General features: G+C 39.0%; 1 protein-coding gene across 5 annotated transcripts in view; it reads right to left on the bottom strand.

The window, feature by feature from the left end:
* ssh (Protein phosphatase Slingshot) overlaps window positions 1–14751 on the bottom strand; it is a 33619-nt gene that overhangs the window by 2230 nt on the left and 16638 nt on the right. For 3 of the 5 annotated variants that reach the window (XM_074087852.1, XM_074087853.1, XM_074087855.1), the window contains 6 exons: window positions 8845–9019; window positions 5764–5927; window positions 4678–4743; window positions 3049–3243; window positions 1519–1788; window positions 827–1253 (listed from right to left, as the gene is read on the bottom strand). In XM_074087852.1, the coding sequence (XP_073943953.1) occupies window positions 827–1253; window positions 1519–1788; window positions 3049–3243; window positions 4678–4743; window positions 5764–5927; window positions 8845–9019 (1297 nt within the window). The remainder of the gene's footprint in view (window positions 1–826; window positions 1254–1518; window positions 1789–3048; window positions 3244–4677; window positions 4744–5763; window positions 5928–8844; window positions 9020–14751) is intronic. The other 2 variants (XM_074087854.1, XM_074087856.1) reach the window with 1 other exon arrangement.

The following is a 14751-nucleotide window of genomic DNA, read 5'->3' as shown; positions in this document are numbered from 1 at the left end:
ACACAAGCTTTTATTTAATTTAACCTGTCCCATTGTCTGTCTGTCTGTAGTCAAATCAAGTTAAATTCGCCCAACTTCCTGTAGTCGGATTGACTTGGAAATTTGGTAAACTTACGTAAATTGCATAACAATACAAGAATCTGGTAGTGACATCCTGGCTGGTAGTCCGGCAAGGATCGTCTCCGCAGGACGGAACTCTTCAATGGTTAATGGCATTGACGTGAAATTTGGTATGCAAAATGTAGTTTGGGTGACAATGCAAGTAAAATTGTGAAAAAGTAGTCAGCAAAAAAAGCTTGCATTAAAAATGAAATTCTTACTAAAAACTTATTTTTTATTCGCAACTGCAGTGTTAAATCCCTCGGGGACGCTGTCGGTCAAAGAAAACTGTGATTGTGATATTCCATCCCGAGCTCATGCGACGTACTTCTATATGTTCAATCCTCTCAATATAAATTTTAGCCTGCAGAATCGTGTTCTATAATGTAAATATGATCCTGCACTACAAAAACGACTACGATGATATAAAAATAAGTTATGTTTAGACAACCAGATGGCCTAGTGGTTAGAGAACCTGACTACGAAGGTCCCGGGTTCGATTCCCGTGTCGGGGCAGATATTTGTATGAAAAATAAGAATGTTTGATCTCGGGTCTTGGGTGTTTAATATGCATTTAAGTATGTATCTATCTATATAATTATACTTATTCGTTGCTTAGTACCCATAACACAAGCTTTGCTAAGCTTACTTTGGGACTAGGTCAATTGGTGTGAATTGTCCCGTGATATTTATTTATCTTTACAAGCAACAGTTAGTTTAAAGTTACCTTATTCTCGCTCTTGGAAATCTTGGGCGATTTTAGATTTGTCTCCGACTTGGATCTTTGCAGCTTCTCTTTATTCTTCATGGCATCGAGTATTCCTTGATAAGTTTCTAATTGGTTTAAGAAATTAGTATTCGGTTTTATACAATTTCTTTTTGCTTTTACGTGCTTGAGAGCTTTGTCGAAATTCCAATTATATGCTTTCATGGCGTAGGCTATCACGACGGATGCCGATCTGCTAATTCCCATTTTACAATGGACTAATACTTTCGAACCTTCGTTCCTGGCTTTGTTTATATATTTGAATGTGTTGTCCCAGTGTTTCAGTAGGTCAGTCTTTTCGTCGTCATATACTCTTATATTTAGATAATCGAACACACCGGGGAAGAAATTGTCTATTTCTCGTGTCACGTTCAGTATGTGTCGGACTCTGAAAAAAAAAAAGTAGCTAAATAGAACACTAATCAGCGAATACCTTTAAAAGTACGGATCGATTTTGAAGTACGGATCGCTCCGCACAGGCTGATCTATATGAGTTTCCTATCCGCGCGGACGGTCGTCCGTACGGACCCCTCCGTATTACTCTAAAACGCTTCCAGGAAGCTCAAATAGATCAGCCTGTGCGGAGCGATCCGTACTGACGGTACGCGTGACACTAAAACCCGCCTTACTTAAATAAAAAAACAATCCCATACCCATTTCGTTGCAATTCTTCTAAGTTGCTGGCATTCCACTCGGAACCCAGATAGACGTGTTCGAATATTTCCGTAGGCGCGTCCATTTGTCCCAATATCGTCAACATCTCTTGGTCAATGAAGGACTTGTACTCAGCTAGGTCCATATCTAACTCGTCCTCGAGTCGGCCACGTATCGCTTTGCTCGTCACCTCGTCTAAATCCACACTCATCATGATTTCCTTGAGCGTGCACCGAATCACGCGCTCCGTTTCATCTCTTTCGCGTGGCCTGTAAAGTACAAATTTACCTATAGTAAACAACATCACAATATGTTGTATTGTTATGTTAACACAGTATCGGTTTAGCTAGAATTGCATGTGGCCAACTAAGTTCGTCAGAATCCTAACACGGACTGTTAACAAGATAAAACAAACGAATAAGTTGTCTAATCTGTATGAACTGGAATTCAAAATGATTATGTTAATTAAACGTAATTCGTAATTAATCTCAACCTGTGCTTTTCACGCCAGTAACGCTTTAAATTAACACTTTGGCCGACGTGTTTAATCGATTTCGAGGCCAAGAAATGAGGTCTAGGCGTTTGCATGATGCATGATGGATGATGTATTACATATGAACGGCTTACTGCAAAACACGCAATAGCTCTACACAGGATAAGTCAGTTCTTCGAATAATTGTTAAAATATGTTTTTAACAATGTATTGAATGTAAGGGTACTCATGAACATTGTTCGATTCCATTATTTTACAATAACTTACTTCCGAAGAAGCCGTGGTGGCCCTAGTGGTTTGACCTGTCGCCTCTCAAGCAGAAGGTCGTGGGTTCAAACCCCGGCTCGCACCTCTGAGTTTTTCTAAATTCATGTGCGGAATTACATTTGAAATTTACCACGAGCTTTGGGGTGAAGGAAAGCATCGTGAGGAAACCTGCACAAACCTGCGAAGCGATTCAATGGTGCGTGTGAAGTTTCCAATCCGCACTGGGCCCGCGTGGGAACTATGGCCCAAGCCCTCTTGTTCTGAGAGGAGGCCTGTGCCCAGCAGTGGGACGCATATAGGCTGAGATGAAGAAGCCAGATTTCAAATCAACATCGCCCTTGCAATATTTATATAACCACGTATTTCTTACTACGTTTAATTTCTTAAAAATTTCTTCAGTCAACAGTAGAAGTAGATGGGAAGTTGTGCTCTACCTACACATTTTCTTCATGCCTTGGCCTTGGCAGTAACCGTAAGAGTGGAGATTTAAGCTCAACACCAGCTCGTCCACTTCTGCTGCTGACGATTCATTGCAACAGATGTCCAGCGGACTTCAAAAGCTGCGACTTTGATTTCGTTAGCATAAGCAAAAGTAAGAGATTCGCATTGATACAGATACAGATGTATTCATCGAATCATCCGTATTTCTGGACAGCAAGAGACTGCCCAGTCAGCCATATTACAATTAGCACAATACGAGATAGTGAATGCGATCGCGTCGAGCGAAAATACGGCCTCTGTTATAATGTCGATGCTATGTATGACTTACTTGAGCCTGAGCGAGTCGGGCGAGGGCGGGCGACGGGACTCGATGCTGTCCATGGCATGCCACTCGTTGAGGCAGGAGCGGTCCGAGTCCACGCGCTCCTCATAGTACGCGCACCACGCGTGGGACGCGCCGCCCGCGAAGTGGTTGAGGGCGCGCGCGCGCCCACTCGCCCGATGGAGCGTTTGCAGCGCAGACCTGACCAAATCGTCGCATGAATAGCAGTTGTAGACGACGCACAATGTATAAAATTTATTAAAAAGTTTATATGTACAGTCAGCAACAAAGATTATGAATACAGCCAAAGTGCCAAAAATATGTACACACGACCTTAATGTTCAGGCAATAAAGTCCTGTATACATATTTTTGCCACTTTGGCTGTATTCATATCTTTGTTGCTGACTCTACCTATGTCTAGCAATTGGATACTAATCAAATTAGAAACCAAGCAGCGCGGAATGGAAACAAAATAATAACAAGAATACTGTTATGACCCTTGTCCGCTCTGCCCGATCATTTTAAGTCATTCATTATTAAAAAATGTTTCATTTTTATTAATTTACACCCCAAATATCAGTTTACAGTCTACAGCAGTTTCAGCGTGAATCACGACTACAGCCCTTTATATTTTACTAGCTGTCGCCCGCGACTTCGTCTGTGAATAAATTCGTTTATCGCTATTCCGCAGGAACTACAGAGTTTTCCGGGACAGTAACAATCCTACTACTTTCAGGGTTCCAAACTAACTCCAGGCCTAATTTCATCTCAATCAGAGGCCGTATTGTCTAACGTTTTTGACGCTCGTGATCGCAATCAAATGACAGTTTTTGTATGCGAAATCTGTCATTTGATTGCGATCGCGAGCGTCAGAAACATTAGGCAATACGGCCTCAGTTCAGCGGTTTAAACGTCAAAAGAACACAGACACAATGGAAAGACAGACGGGCAGTTACTTTCGTATTTCGTTATATTATATTAGTATTGGAATGAAATAAGCCTCCGGTGACAGTGACTATTTAGTAGCGACAAGATGCAGGCGAGGTTTTATATACATTTCTTTTTATTTACGCAAACAGCGATAAAAGCGCTTCAACTGTTCTGCAACTGCGGATCTCTGGTGTGATTAGATAAACGCCCAAAACCCACAACTCCTGCTAAATTTCAATCAAATTATGCCATGTATTTTTTTCTTATTTATTGCGATATTTGTACGTACAATGTAAACCCCGAATTATAATTGGGTCAAGTCTGTTTGTCGTTACTGTTTAATGACGCGATATGACTTAAACGCAGATGGCACACAGTAAGGAGCACAAAAATGAACCAGTGTCAATTTAGTACCTAACCCGTTATGGCAAAAATAATGAAAAGGTATAATTTTCAACTTAAACTGAGGAAATTTTAACGAAACTGGAAACAGTAAATTTCAGTTTTGATGCAGTCAGTTTCGTTATAACTTCAATTCAGTAGCAATTTCCCTACGGTACATCTGTTTTGCTTTTGATTCGTAAATTTTAAAAGTGGCGGACCTATGCAGTTTGTTTTAATTATTAAGGTCAACATTGACATAGGTACGCAGTTATTATTGAATATACACACGATTAATAAACATAATGTATACTCATACTCACCACATGGCTTGCACAGACACCGGCTTGAATATGTGTTGTCGATTACACACACATACGCTGAACCCTCTACGGACAATGAATCCTTAATTAGTTATTGTTCTAACCTTACTTAAAAGAATGCAGCAAGCAAAATGACTTCAAGATAAAACGGTCACTGTTTTTCAAATACGGTTCAGTACTAAGTAGGCTCGGTTGTACATACCTAAACTGTTTTAAAGCAAAATTATGCAGCTTCGGTTACAAAACTTACTTTTCACGGGTGTTCACACCTACTGTTTAATAAACTGACGGCAAAAAATTTGGCCCTCAAATGTATGCAATATAGGTAATTTTTTATGTAGCTTGGGCCAAATTTTGTGCCGCTCAGTATAGTTAGGTAGGTTATTTCAACATAGCAATGTCAAATACATTATTAATTTTACCAAGCGACTTTTTCTTTATAATTTAGTTTGATGCCTCCTCAGCCATCGTTTACCAAATAACTCGGGGAAGAGTAAAAACAAATACTCTCATCTCATCCCAATTTACAAAATAGTTAAGTAAAGGTAACTTTAACGCAATGGTATAACAATAATGTGAGCCACAGCCACTTGTAATGTCGTGCACCTACTCATAATATTTTATAGGTACAGAATTTATGAAAACACAAATATAACCTAACCAACGAAAAGTTAGAAAACCCCCGACTGTCACTTCAAAAACGGCTAAACCGATTTTGATGAGACATGTCTAAGAACCATCGCTAGGAAACCTGATTTCAAATAAAAAAACGCATTCAAATCGGTTCACCCGTTTAAGAGCTATGGCGCCACAGATATTTATTTATTCATTTATAAGTCATGTTCATTACATTAGGTGACATATTAATGATTGGCATGATTTGATAGACACACACGACACACATAGCAGTCAAACACGTACCCCTCTTTTTGTGTCAGTTTTACACCAGCCACTGACGTAATTAAACCAGAAGAGCCTAAGTGAGTGCGGAGAGTCACTAAAAGTGGCAGATACAATTTGATATCCCATGATAAATCTGGCACCTATTCCGCTGTAGATTACCAATATAGAAATAATATCTCTTACCCATCCCCGTCCAGCTTGATGGAGGTGTCGGCGAGGACCCTCAGCGCGAGCCCGACGGTGGTGTGCTCGTTGCAGTCAATCCCCAGTAGAGCGGCCTCGTCGCCGTGGCACACTACCACCAGATACCGCGTACGGCCCGCGTGGGCGCTCTCAAGTTTCACCGCCTGTTGGTACGATAAATAATAGTACATTGTGCATTAAGGAGCGTAAGAAGGGGATTACTAAGGAGAGTCTATTAGAATTTGTATTTGAATTTTTAATGGCCCGAGTTTGTAATCCCCTTACGGCTTGTGATACACACAATGTTTTTCATCACATTGCGAGGGAAAAATTAAAAGAAAAAAACATTTTGTGTCCAAACACTTCACAGCTCAGCAAAAGAAAGACGCTAAGAAAACAATGGAATAAAATATGGCTACCCGATAATACAGAACAATACAATATGAACTTTCATTTTCGAATTTCGTGGTAGCACCCCTGATTGTCACTTTTTTCGAGTCGTCTACCATAGATAATATTAAGAATTCGAATGATCTTACGGCCAGATTATTCCAACATGCTAAAACAATATTTTTTACTAAAATTATTGCAAAACAATTTGATATTTTAAAATAAAAAAATAACGAAGTTTCATTTAGCATGGCAAATTTATACAGTGTAAAATTGGCTTATAGCTAAGTTTTAAAGATGTAAATAAAACGTTGGCTGACTTGAAACCTCTTTAGTCTGAAATGACGTACTTACCTATTAACTTTATAAAACTAAAGTCATAACTCCCTTGGAGAGGAAAACTATACGTAAATCCATAATTCCCGCGGGAACAATTGAGAGCATTGTCCTTTAGTATACAGGCATGGAATATCATCATTGACGAGCAAGTGTGATGAAAATAGACTTATTTATTCTTTCACCATTATTTATGTGGCTAACAGAAAAAGACAATTGGTATCAATTGCAATGCGTGATCATCAGTACTAATATCGTGATTCGCAAGAGATTGGAAGTTGTTTGATAGCTTTCCTCAAACACGCGTTTTATTAAGTAGTTAAGCAAAAAAATATTAGACCTTATTGTAAGCCCTTAGCTTAAATGCACATTGGTACGTACGGCACTAAACAGAGCCCTTAATGTAAGTTTTCGGTCACAAAATACGTCTCGATCGCGTTCGCGTTAAAATCTCAATTTGTATGGAAACACGAACAGCGCCTCTAGCGGAACGTTTGCGATTTTTGTGTTTCCATACAAATTGAGATTTTAACGCGAACGCGATCGAGACGTATTTTGTAACCGAAAACTTACACTAAGGGCACTGTTCGTGTTTCCATACAAATTGAGATTTTAACGCGCACGCGATCGAGACGTATTTTGTAACCGAAAACTTACACTAAGGGTACAGAGTGAGACTGATAGTATAGTAGTAGTAGTTCTAGTCTAGAGTAGTCTCTACATTTTAAATTGCATAATAAGATAATTGAAATTAAATTGTAATGGCACAATATTACCATATTAATTAATTAATTGACTTCGCTATTATCATAAAAATCTTCTTTTAATATAAAATAGAGGAACAAATTGTGTTTGTTTAGGTTTACGTATATATTTAATATTATAATTATACTATTATTTTTATTCATCCATAAATTCTGTAATTGAATAAATAACATTTATCTTAAAGCCAATCCATCACAAACGAGTTCAAAATAAGTACGAGTAGTTATTAAGACCTGCGTTTGTAAAATAAATAATAATTATAAAATCATCATAAATGTAACCCAAGTATTAAGTACTAATTAAATAAAACTTCAAAGTTAATGCTTCTTTATGAACAGTTAACCTTTTAACGCAACACGCGAGCTATTTAGTGTGTCTATAACCTGTAACACGGTCACTTGGGCAGTGGAAGTCTACGCTGGAAGGATAAAGAGAACTGTAAAATATCACAAGTTTATTTAGCACGTTTCAATTTCGGTGGTAAATATTAATTGGGTACTTCCGGATCGCGAAGCGTTTCAAACCTTTCATTACATTATAACAAACGTCGAATATATCCTTGCTATGGAGTCGACCACGCACATGTTGCGAAGTAGCAATACTCCATTTATTTTAACATTTAAAACTTAACGGTAAAATTTGCACACGTTTATAAATGAAACAAAGAAACTATTTAAAATTGTGTAAACTTCTATAATAAAAACAATAAATACCGGTAATAAATGTACATCTAGGTATTAATAGTCCATTTGTGTTTAAATACCGAGAAACGTGTGTTACAATTTGACCGTTAATTCAAATCTTAAATTAAACGGAGTATAGAGATATATATACCAGTAAGTTGATTTAAGTAACGCAAACATGGAACGGTTGAAACTCTTCTCGGCGTTTACCAATTCCGCTTTCTGTTAAAAGTTTATACTGTACTAGCTGGTGCCCGCGGCTTCGCCCCCGGTGTAGTTTTTTATTTTAATTTTCTAATTCTTCTTTTATAAGAACCTTCTCCTAACAATAGCAAAAACAACAATAAAAGAATTAGCGAAATCGGTCCAGCCGTTCACGCGTGATGCCGTGACCAAGGGAAATAGTGATTCATTTTTATATATAAATAAAAAAAATAAAAGATTGATGTTTTAATAGGTTTTTCCCGCCGTCCATGTTAGTCAATGTATTTTTTATCGAACTAGACCAGTTTTATGTAACACGGCGTACCTACTACCGACCGTACCAACAGAATCGTGCGTGATACACTGTAGAACCTTTTCACAGAAAAAGTCATAGTGACATTGCATTGCTTGACAATTCGTTATGATTATGAAACTTACAGTGAGAATGTTTAATGGTATAATGGGTCAGTAATCAAATGCTTCGACGTGTTAATACCTAGTACATACATGTATGATCTAATTCTTCCTCAGCCCTCTCTCATACTTATGTCCTAGCGTAGTGAGCACTCCATAAATAAACTTCATGCGTAGGTCTGAAGTGTCTTCACTGAGTAAAAGCTACTGAACCGCACTGCACATAACAATTTGTATCTTTATATTCAAGTGCTAAAGTGATATTCTTTCTGCTATCTAAGAACCTCACCATTTTAAGCGTTTCCTCGGGCCGAAGCAGATAGAACATGGCCTGCAGGTGATGCTGGATGTCGGACTGGGGCTGCGGCTGCGGTGGCAGAGGCGCGAAGGCCGGCACACGCCGCCGCTCGCACCCCGCCAACACCAGCGCCGCGCCTTTATTCGCGAAATAACACTCATTGAGGCTGGAACACCAATATAACATCTCGTTAAAGACTAAATAAAATATACGAGTGTATAACATTGGAATGAAACTAACTTAACCGGATAATCATTGCATGTTTTGATTTAACTATGGAATACGTATGTATGTATTTCGTAATTGTTTCTTTTGACATGATTTTACACGTTGACATACCGTTGCTTACATACAAAAGGAAGGGCCACAAATAAAATTAATACAAATTAATTGCATTTTAATTGCTAATTAACGTGCAATTATTAGATTTTTTTTTTATTTGTGGCCCTTTTGTATTTAAGTAGCGATATATATTTTTTATTTGGATCATTGTTTTTAGTTGTAATTGTATTTTGTTTGACGATCTTTTGTGAATTACTTATATTTTGACATATTGTATGGAATGTAATGTAATTTTCACTAAGAATAAATCTATATATCTAAGATAGTGTTTGAAAAGAAGGATGCTCTATGTTCCACTATTATGTAAGTACTTTTTTTTTTTTTTCATTTATGTTCACCGATTTCTTCGACAATTGTGGATCCATTTCTGAAAACTCTTTCGGATGAAAAGAATTTTGGAAACAACAACAACTCAATACTCTTGAAGTGGTCCCATATTTGCCATAAGTATGGATCTGATGAATGGATCACTCTTGGTGCCTCAGCAAGAGCCATCAGAAAACTTAGTCATCTACTCGTATGTCACCTAGATACTACCCTATCGGGCTTGGAATCGAATTCTAACTAATTTATTTATGTGGTAGCACGTTAAATCCTTTTCCAATAAAATGGTTTCGTGGTTACGAATAGGACTACAAACTTAGTTTGATACCTTAGGGGTATTGAAAGGTGCTAGGTACTGTAGGTACCTACACTTGTTGCTAATCCCCTGGCTAAGCGAAACTTTTCGGAGAAACCAACGAAAAACAAACAAAAAAAACAAAACAATGCTCCTCGCACTGGGATGCCTACGTCTTGCAAGCATACATGGTTTTATAATGGATCTGGATAATCTCTTTATGTATTTAAACTAATATTTTATGTTGAAAGTAATAATTTACTTGTCAGTGCGATCGTACATCACACTAGAAAATCAAGGCTGGGGGATTCATACCTCATATGTTAAAATCAGTCTAGCCGTTTAGGCTGCAGCGAGGACCCAGCGGCGTCTTTAGCCCATGTAGCGCCCGTGTGCAATTATTACTTTAGCGGGGGGGATTCAGTGATTTGTTTGCAAAATATTCAACTTTAAAGTGCAAGTTCCCCCCCTCCCCCCCTCTATAATCTATACCGGTGGGAGGAAAATTTTGAAAAATTTTGGATGGTAGTAAGTATATCAAACTTACAAGGAAAACTATAACGGTTAAGTTTTCTTGAGAATTATTAGTAGTTTAAGAGTAAGTAGCAGACTAAGGTATATAAAATGTACCTAACCTAAACTTGGAATATTCCGTACAAAATACGAAATCCTTAAAAAAATATTGCAGGCGCGCTTATAGAAGAATTTTCGGTATTTGAGGGGGTGAAGCAGACGACGCGGTGGAGGCGAATGCGGGGCGCCTCGCGCGTCTGTCACGCAGCCCGCAAAGAGTATATAATCACTACGTTTTGCAGCCCGTTGACGGCCTTATTCTGTTTGTATCCGTATTCTGGTTAATGTGAATTCCGGATTTTTCCTTAAAATTATAATTACACATTTTTTTGGTTTAATAAAGAAAATCTTCGTTTAATGAATAGTCTTGGTAATAAACAAATTATTTATGCCTCTTCATGTCCACAGTTTGATTTGTAACGTAGGTAATGGATAGACATTTAGACTGAATAGGTCGATAGATAGAAATGATGAAAAGGATATAAAGGTAAGTCAATACAAATAAAAAAACATTTCAATTTGAATCTGAAAATCTAGATTACAAGCTAGGCAAATCTATACATATAATAATAAAACAGTAAAGGAAAATTTGTCTGTTCACTTTTACGAAATGAAATGAAATCATTTATTCAGTAAATAGGCCGCAATGGGCACTTTTACACGTCATTTTTAAACTACCAGTGCTTTCGGAAAGACCATCATTATTCATTGCCAAGAAGAATGCGCCGCAAGAAACTTGGCAGAAAGTCGTTTTTTCAAAATAAAATAATTGCAAATAAAATAGGTACTAAAAAACACAGTACAGTATACAATTAAAGAAAAAATTACAAAAAAAATATTATTATAATACAGGGATGTATGGGTCCCTTAGTTACAAAACTAAACACTTACTATATCTAAACTATATCTACGTTCAGTAGAAGTGTAGAATGCTTCCACCGTCATAAATAAAATAAAAATCTGAAATATACATTTCAGGTCAAGCAACCATTAAGCTTTTGGATTCCGAAGGCAAGCTCACGTCTGCCACCCCCAAAGTTAGCTCACACGCACTAATGTCATGCTCTGAAAGCAGAGCGGTACCGAGGACATGGTAATGCTTCCGTTCCCATAAGCTCTATGGGCCAAGGGGATGTATAAAGTCCCTGAGTTAATCATAATAACTCAGAAACTACTAAACAGAAATCAACGAAATTTTGTGTAGTGATAGCTTATTGGTGTTGTTGTCCAGGCTTCTCAGCAGGAATACAAAGTTAAGGATCTATAAAACTGTCGTAAGACCTGTCCTTATGTATGGCTGTGAGGCCTGGACACTAACTCACAAAGAGGAACATCAACTTTTTGTAGCGGAAAGGAAGGTCTTGCGTAAGATCCTGGGACCTGTCAAGAGAGACGACGGCACGTGGAGGATCCGTAAAAAGAGAGAGATCCAGGAGCTGGTGGCTGAACCCAACATCATCGGCGTAACAAAATCACACAGACTTCGCTGGTTCGGCTACCTACTACGAATAGGAGAGGATCGGGCTGCCGAAAGAGCGTACGCTGGGAGTATTGTGTCCTGGCGGATCATCGACGTCTCCACGACCACGACTGGCAAGAGGCTGTGCACGATCGGGACAGATGGCATGCTCTTGTTTCGGAGGCCAAGACCCTCTTTGGGTCCCTGAGCCAAATTAGTTAGTTAGATAGCTTATTAGTCTGGTCAACATTTAGGATACTTTATGTTACGGAAAATAAATATTTTGGATATAATAAAAAATTGCTCTAAATCGGATTCCGCGCGGACGCAGTCGACGGCAACAATGAATTTTAAATAAATTTATAGCTCTTCCAAAATTGTCTGGAGCATGAAGCGATGCTTTTCTTATTTTCGTGACTTGAGAAGTATGGATATGTAGGAGAAAGTTATTTATCTTCAGTCAGAGGAGATTCCAAAGTTGATTGTCTGGAGCATGAAGCGATGTTTTCCCTATTTTTGTCGCTTGAAAACTATAGATATGTAGAAGAAAGTTCCTTTTCTTCAGTCAGAGGAGGTTCTACAGTTATTTTTGGTGAAGATTCTTTTTCCCTTAGTGGCATTCCCCGAGCTCGACGGGAATCAACAATTTCGGGTAGTAACCAGTCCATATAAAATTAAATTAGTTTGTCTTTCATTTTTTTCCCCAAAATGTATCATCTATAAGTATGATTACTGTTTTGAGGTGATGATTTTCACCACTCCACACAGCAAATATACACTGTGCTCGACACGTGACATGGAGACCTTGGATCTGGTCATACCAGTTACTATTTTTGTTAATTTCAGTAGTTTTAGTTTCCTTTTCATAATCCTACATCTGAATTTCGTTTTCTTTGATACATTATTCAAGTCCATTTCTAAAGGCTACACTTCAACCGGGCACTTTATTTCACTTTTACTTAAAGATGATACATTTTGGGAGAAAAAATTAAAGACAAACTAATTTCAAAATTGAAAATACAAACTGAAATATAGATGCACAGAAAAACCAGAAAAATAAGACCAGCACTGGAAATCGAACCCAGGTCCTCGGTATTCCGTACCGCGTGCTATACCGCTACACCACTGCCGGTCAACCACCACTGCTGGTCACTGCTGGTGGACCAGCAGTGGTGTAGCGGTATAGCACGCGGTACGGAATACCGAGGACCTGGGTTCGATTCCCAGTGCTGGTCTTATTTTTCTGTTTTTTCTGTGCATCTATATTTCAGTTTGTATTTTCAATTTAGGTTTTACGGGATGACCGTAAGAGAAAAAAAATTGGAATGGAAATAAAAAATATAAAAAGATTCCAAAAAACCAATCTTGATTTACGTGAAGGTAAATTACAAATCGAAGTTCCTATAATAAACAAGTCGCTGATAAGGTAGGCGGTAGGCGTCGTAATGTACGGTCTGGTACACACGGACCGCATTCCAATTGCAATCCGGCTGTAAAATGGCAGAACTACATCAGAACTGCGTAAGAACCGCACTCCGACTGCCTAAAATGGCAGTTGGAATGCAGTCCTCTGACAGTCGGGTCGTGCTGGTGCAGTTGTACTAACTGCGCAATAACTGCATCCAAACTCCCATTTTGCAGCCGGATTGCAGTTGGAGTACATGTTTTTGTCAATAATTTACTAGTGCAACCAAGTGCAACCATCTTATTTTATTAAAATAATTTATGTTAAATAACTTGGCTGAATGCAAGATATTACCTTTGCCTGCAAAAAAATGAGAAAATCTAAACTGTTGCATCTACTATCAGAAATGTCAGTGAAACTGTCAAAGGGATCAAGCAGGGCTACTACGAAACTCGAAACTAGAAGTTCGTGTCGTGCGGTCCCTCTGACACTTATACTATTTAATACGAGAGCGAGAGGGACGGTACGATACGAACTTCGAGTTTCGAGTTTCGTAGTAGCCGCAAGGTTCGCCGCATGTTCGCCGTGAGTAGTATAGGTTATACAACGTGCCTACCATTTGTATGGCAGTCGCGGTAGAATCTGGACGAAGCCGTCCGCGTCCGTGAGCAGCCGAGGCCCGCGCCAACCAGCTTGCGGTCGTAGTACGAATGTGAAATCCGCTCAGCAGGGCTGCTACGAAACTCGAAGATCGTGGGTTGCGGTCCCTCTGACACTTATACTATTTAATACGAGAGCGAAAGGGACGATACGATACGAACTTCGAGTTTCGAGTTTCATAGTAGCCGCAAGGTTCGCCACATGTTCGCCGTGAGTAGTATAGGTTATACAACGTGCCTACAATTTGTATGGCAGTCGCGGTAGAATCTGGACGAAGCCGTCCGCTTCCATGAGCAGCCAAGGCCCGCGCCAACCAGCTTGCGGTCGTAGTTCGAATGTGAAATCCGCTCAGCAGGGCTACTACGAAACTCGAAGTTCGTGGGTTGCGGTCCCTCTGACACTTATACTATTTAGTACGAGAGCGAGAGGGCCCCACGACACGAACTTCGAGTTTGGAGTTTCGTAGTAGCCCTGCTGACTCGGCCCGACTCCGGCCGGTCGATTAGTGTGTGGTAGGTACTTACCGTTTAGGTACTCTAATGCTTCTCATATGTGCTCTGAGTTCACTTATGCGTTTCCTCTTTCGCTTAACTTTTTTAATACTGCGATTACCCATATTATTTGCTCTCAAAAGTAGTACTAGCGCGTTAGAAAAATGTGCACAGGTCCGTCGTCGACTACGTACACGCGTGTACTGGCGACTGGGAAATACTTGGCCGCCGCCGCGCGCTAGAACCCTTTTATTTTGCCAAAGACGAAATAAATTGGTATGATTGATGTACTCAACATATTGAAAATCTATGAAGCATAAATCTAAATCTACTAAAAACTATTTCATAA

This window comes from Choristoneura fumiferana, chromosome 5, assembly GCF_025370935.1.
Source record: "Choristoneura fumiferana chromosome 5, NRCan_CFum_1, whole genome shotgun sequence".
In the NCBI taxonomy this organism is placed as follows: Eukaryota; Metazoa; Arthropoda; class Insecta; order Lepidoptera; family Tortricidae; genus Choristoneura; species Choristoneura fumiferana.
This window is presented reverse-complemented; position numbering and strand designations above follow the sequence as displayed.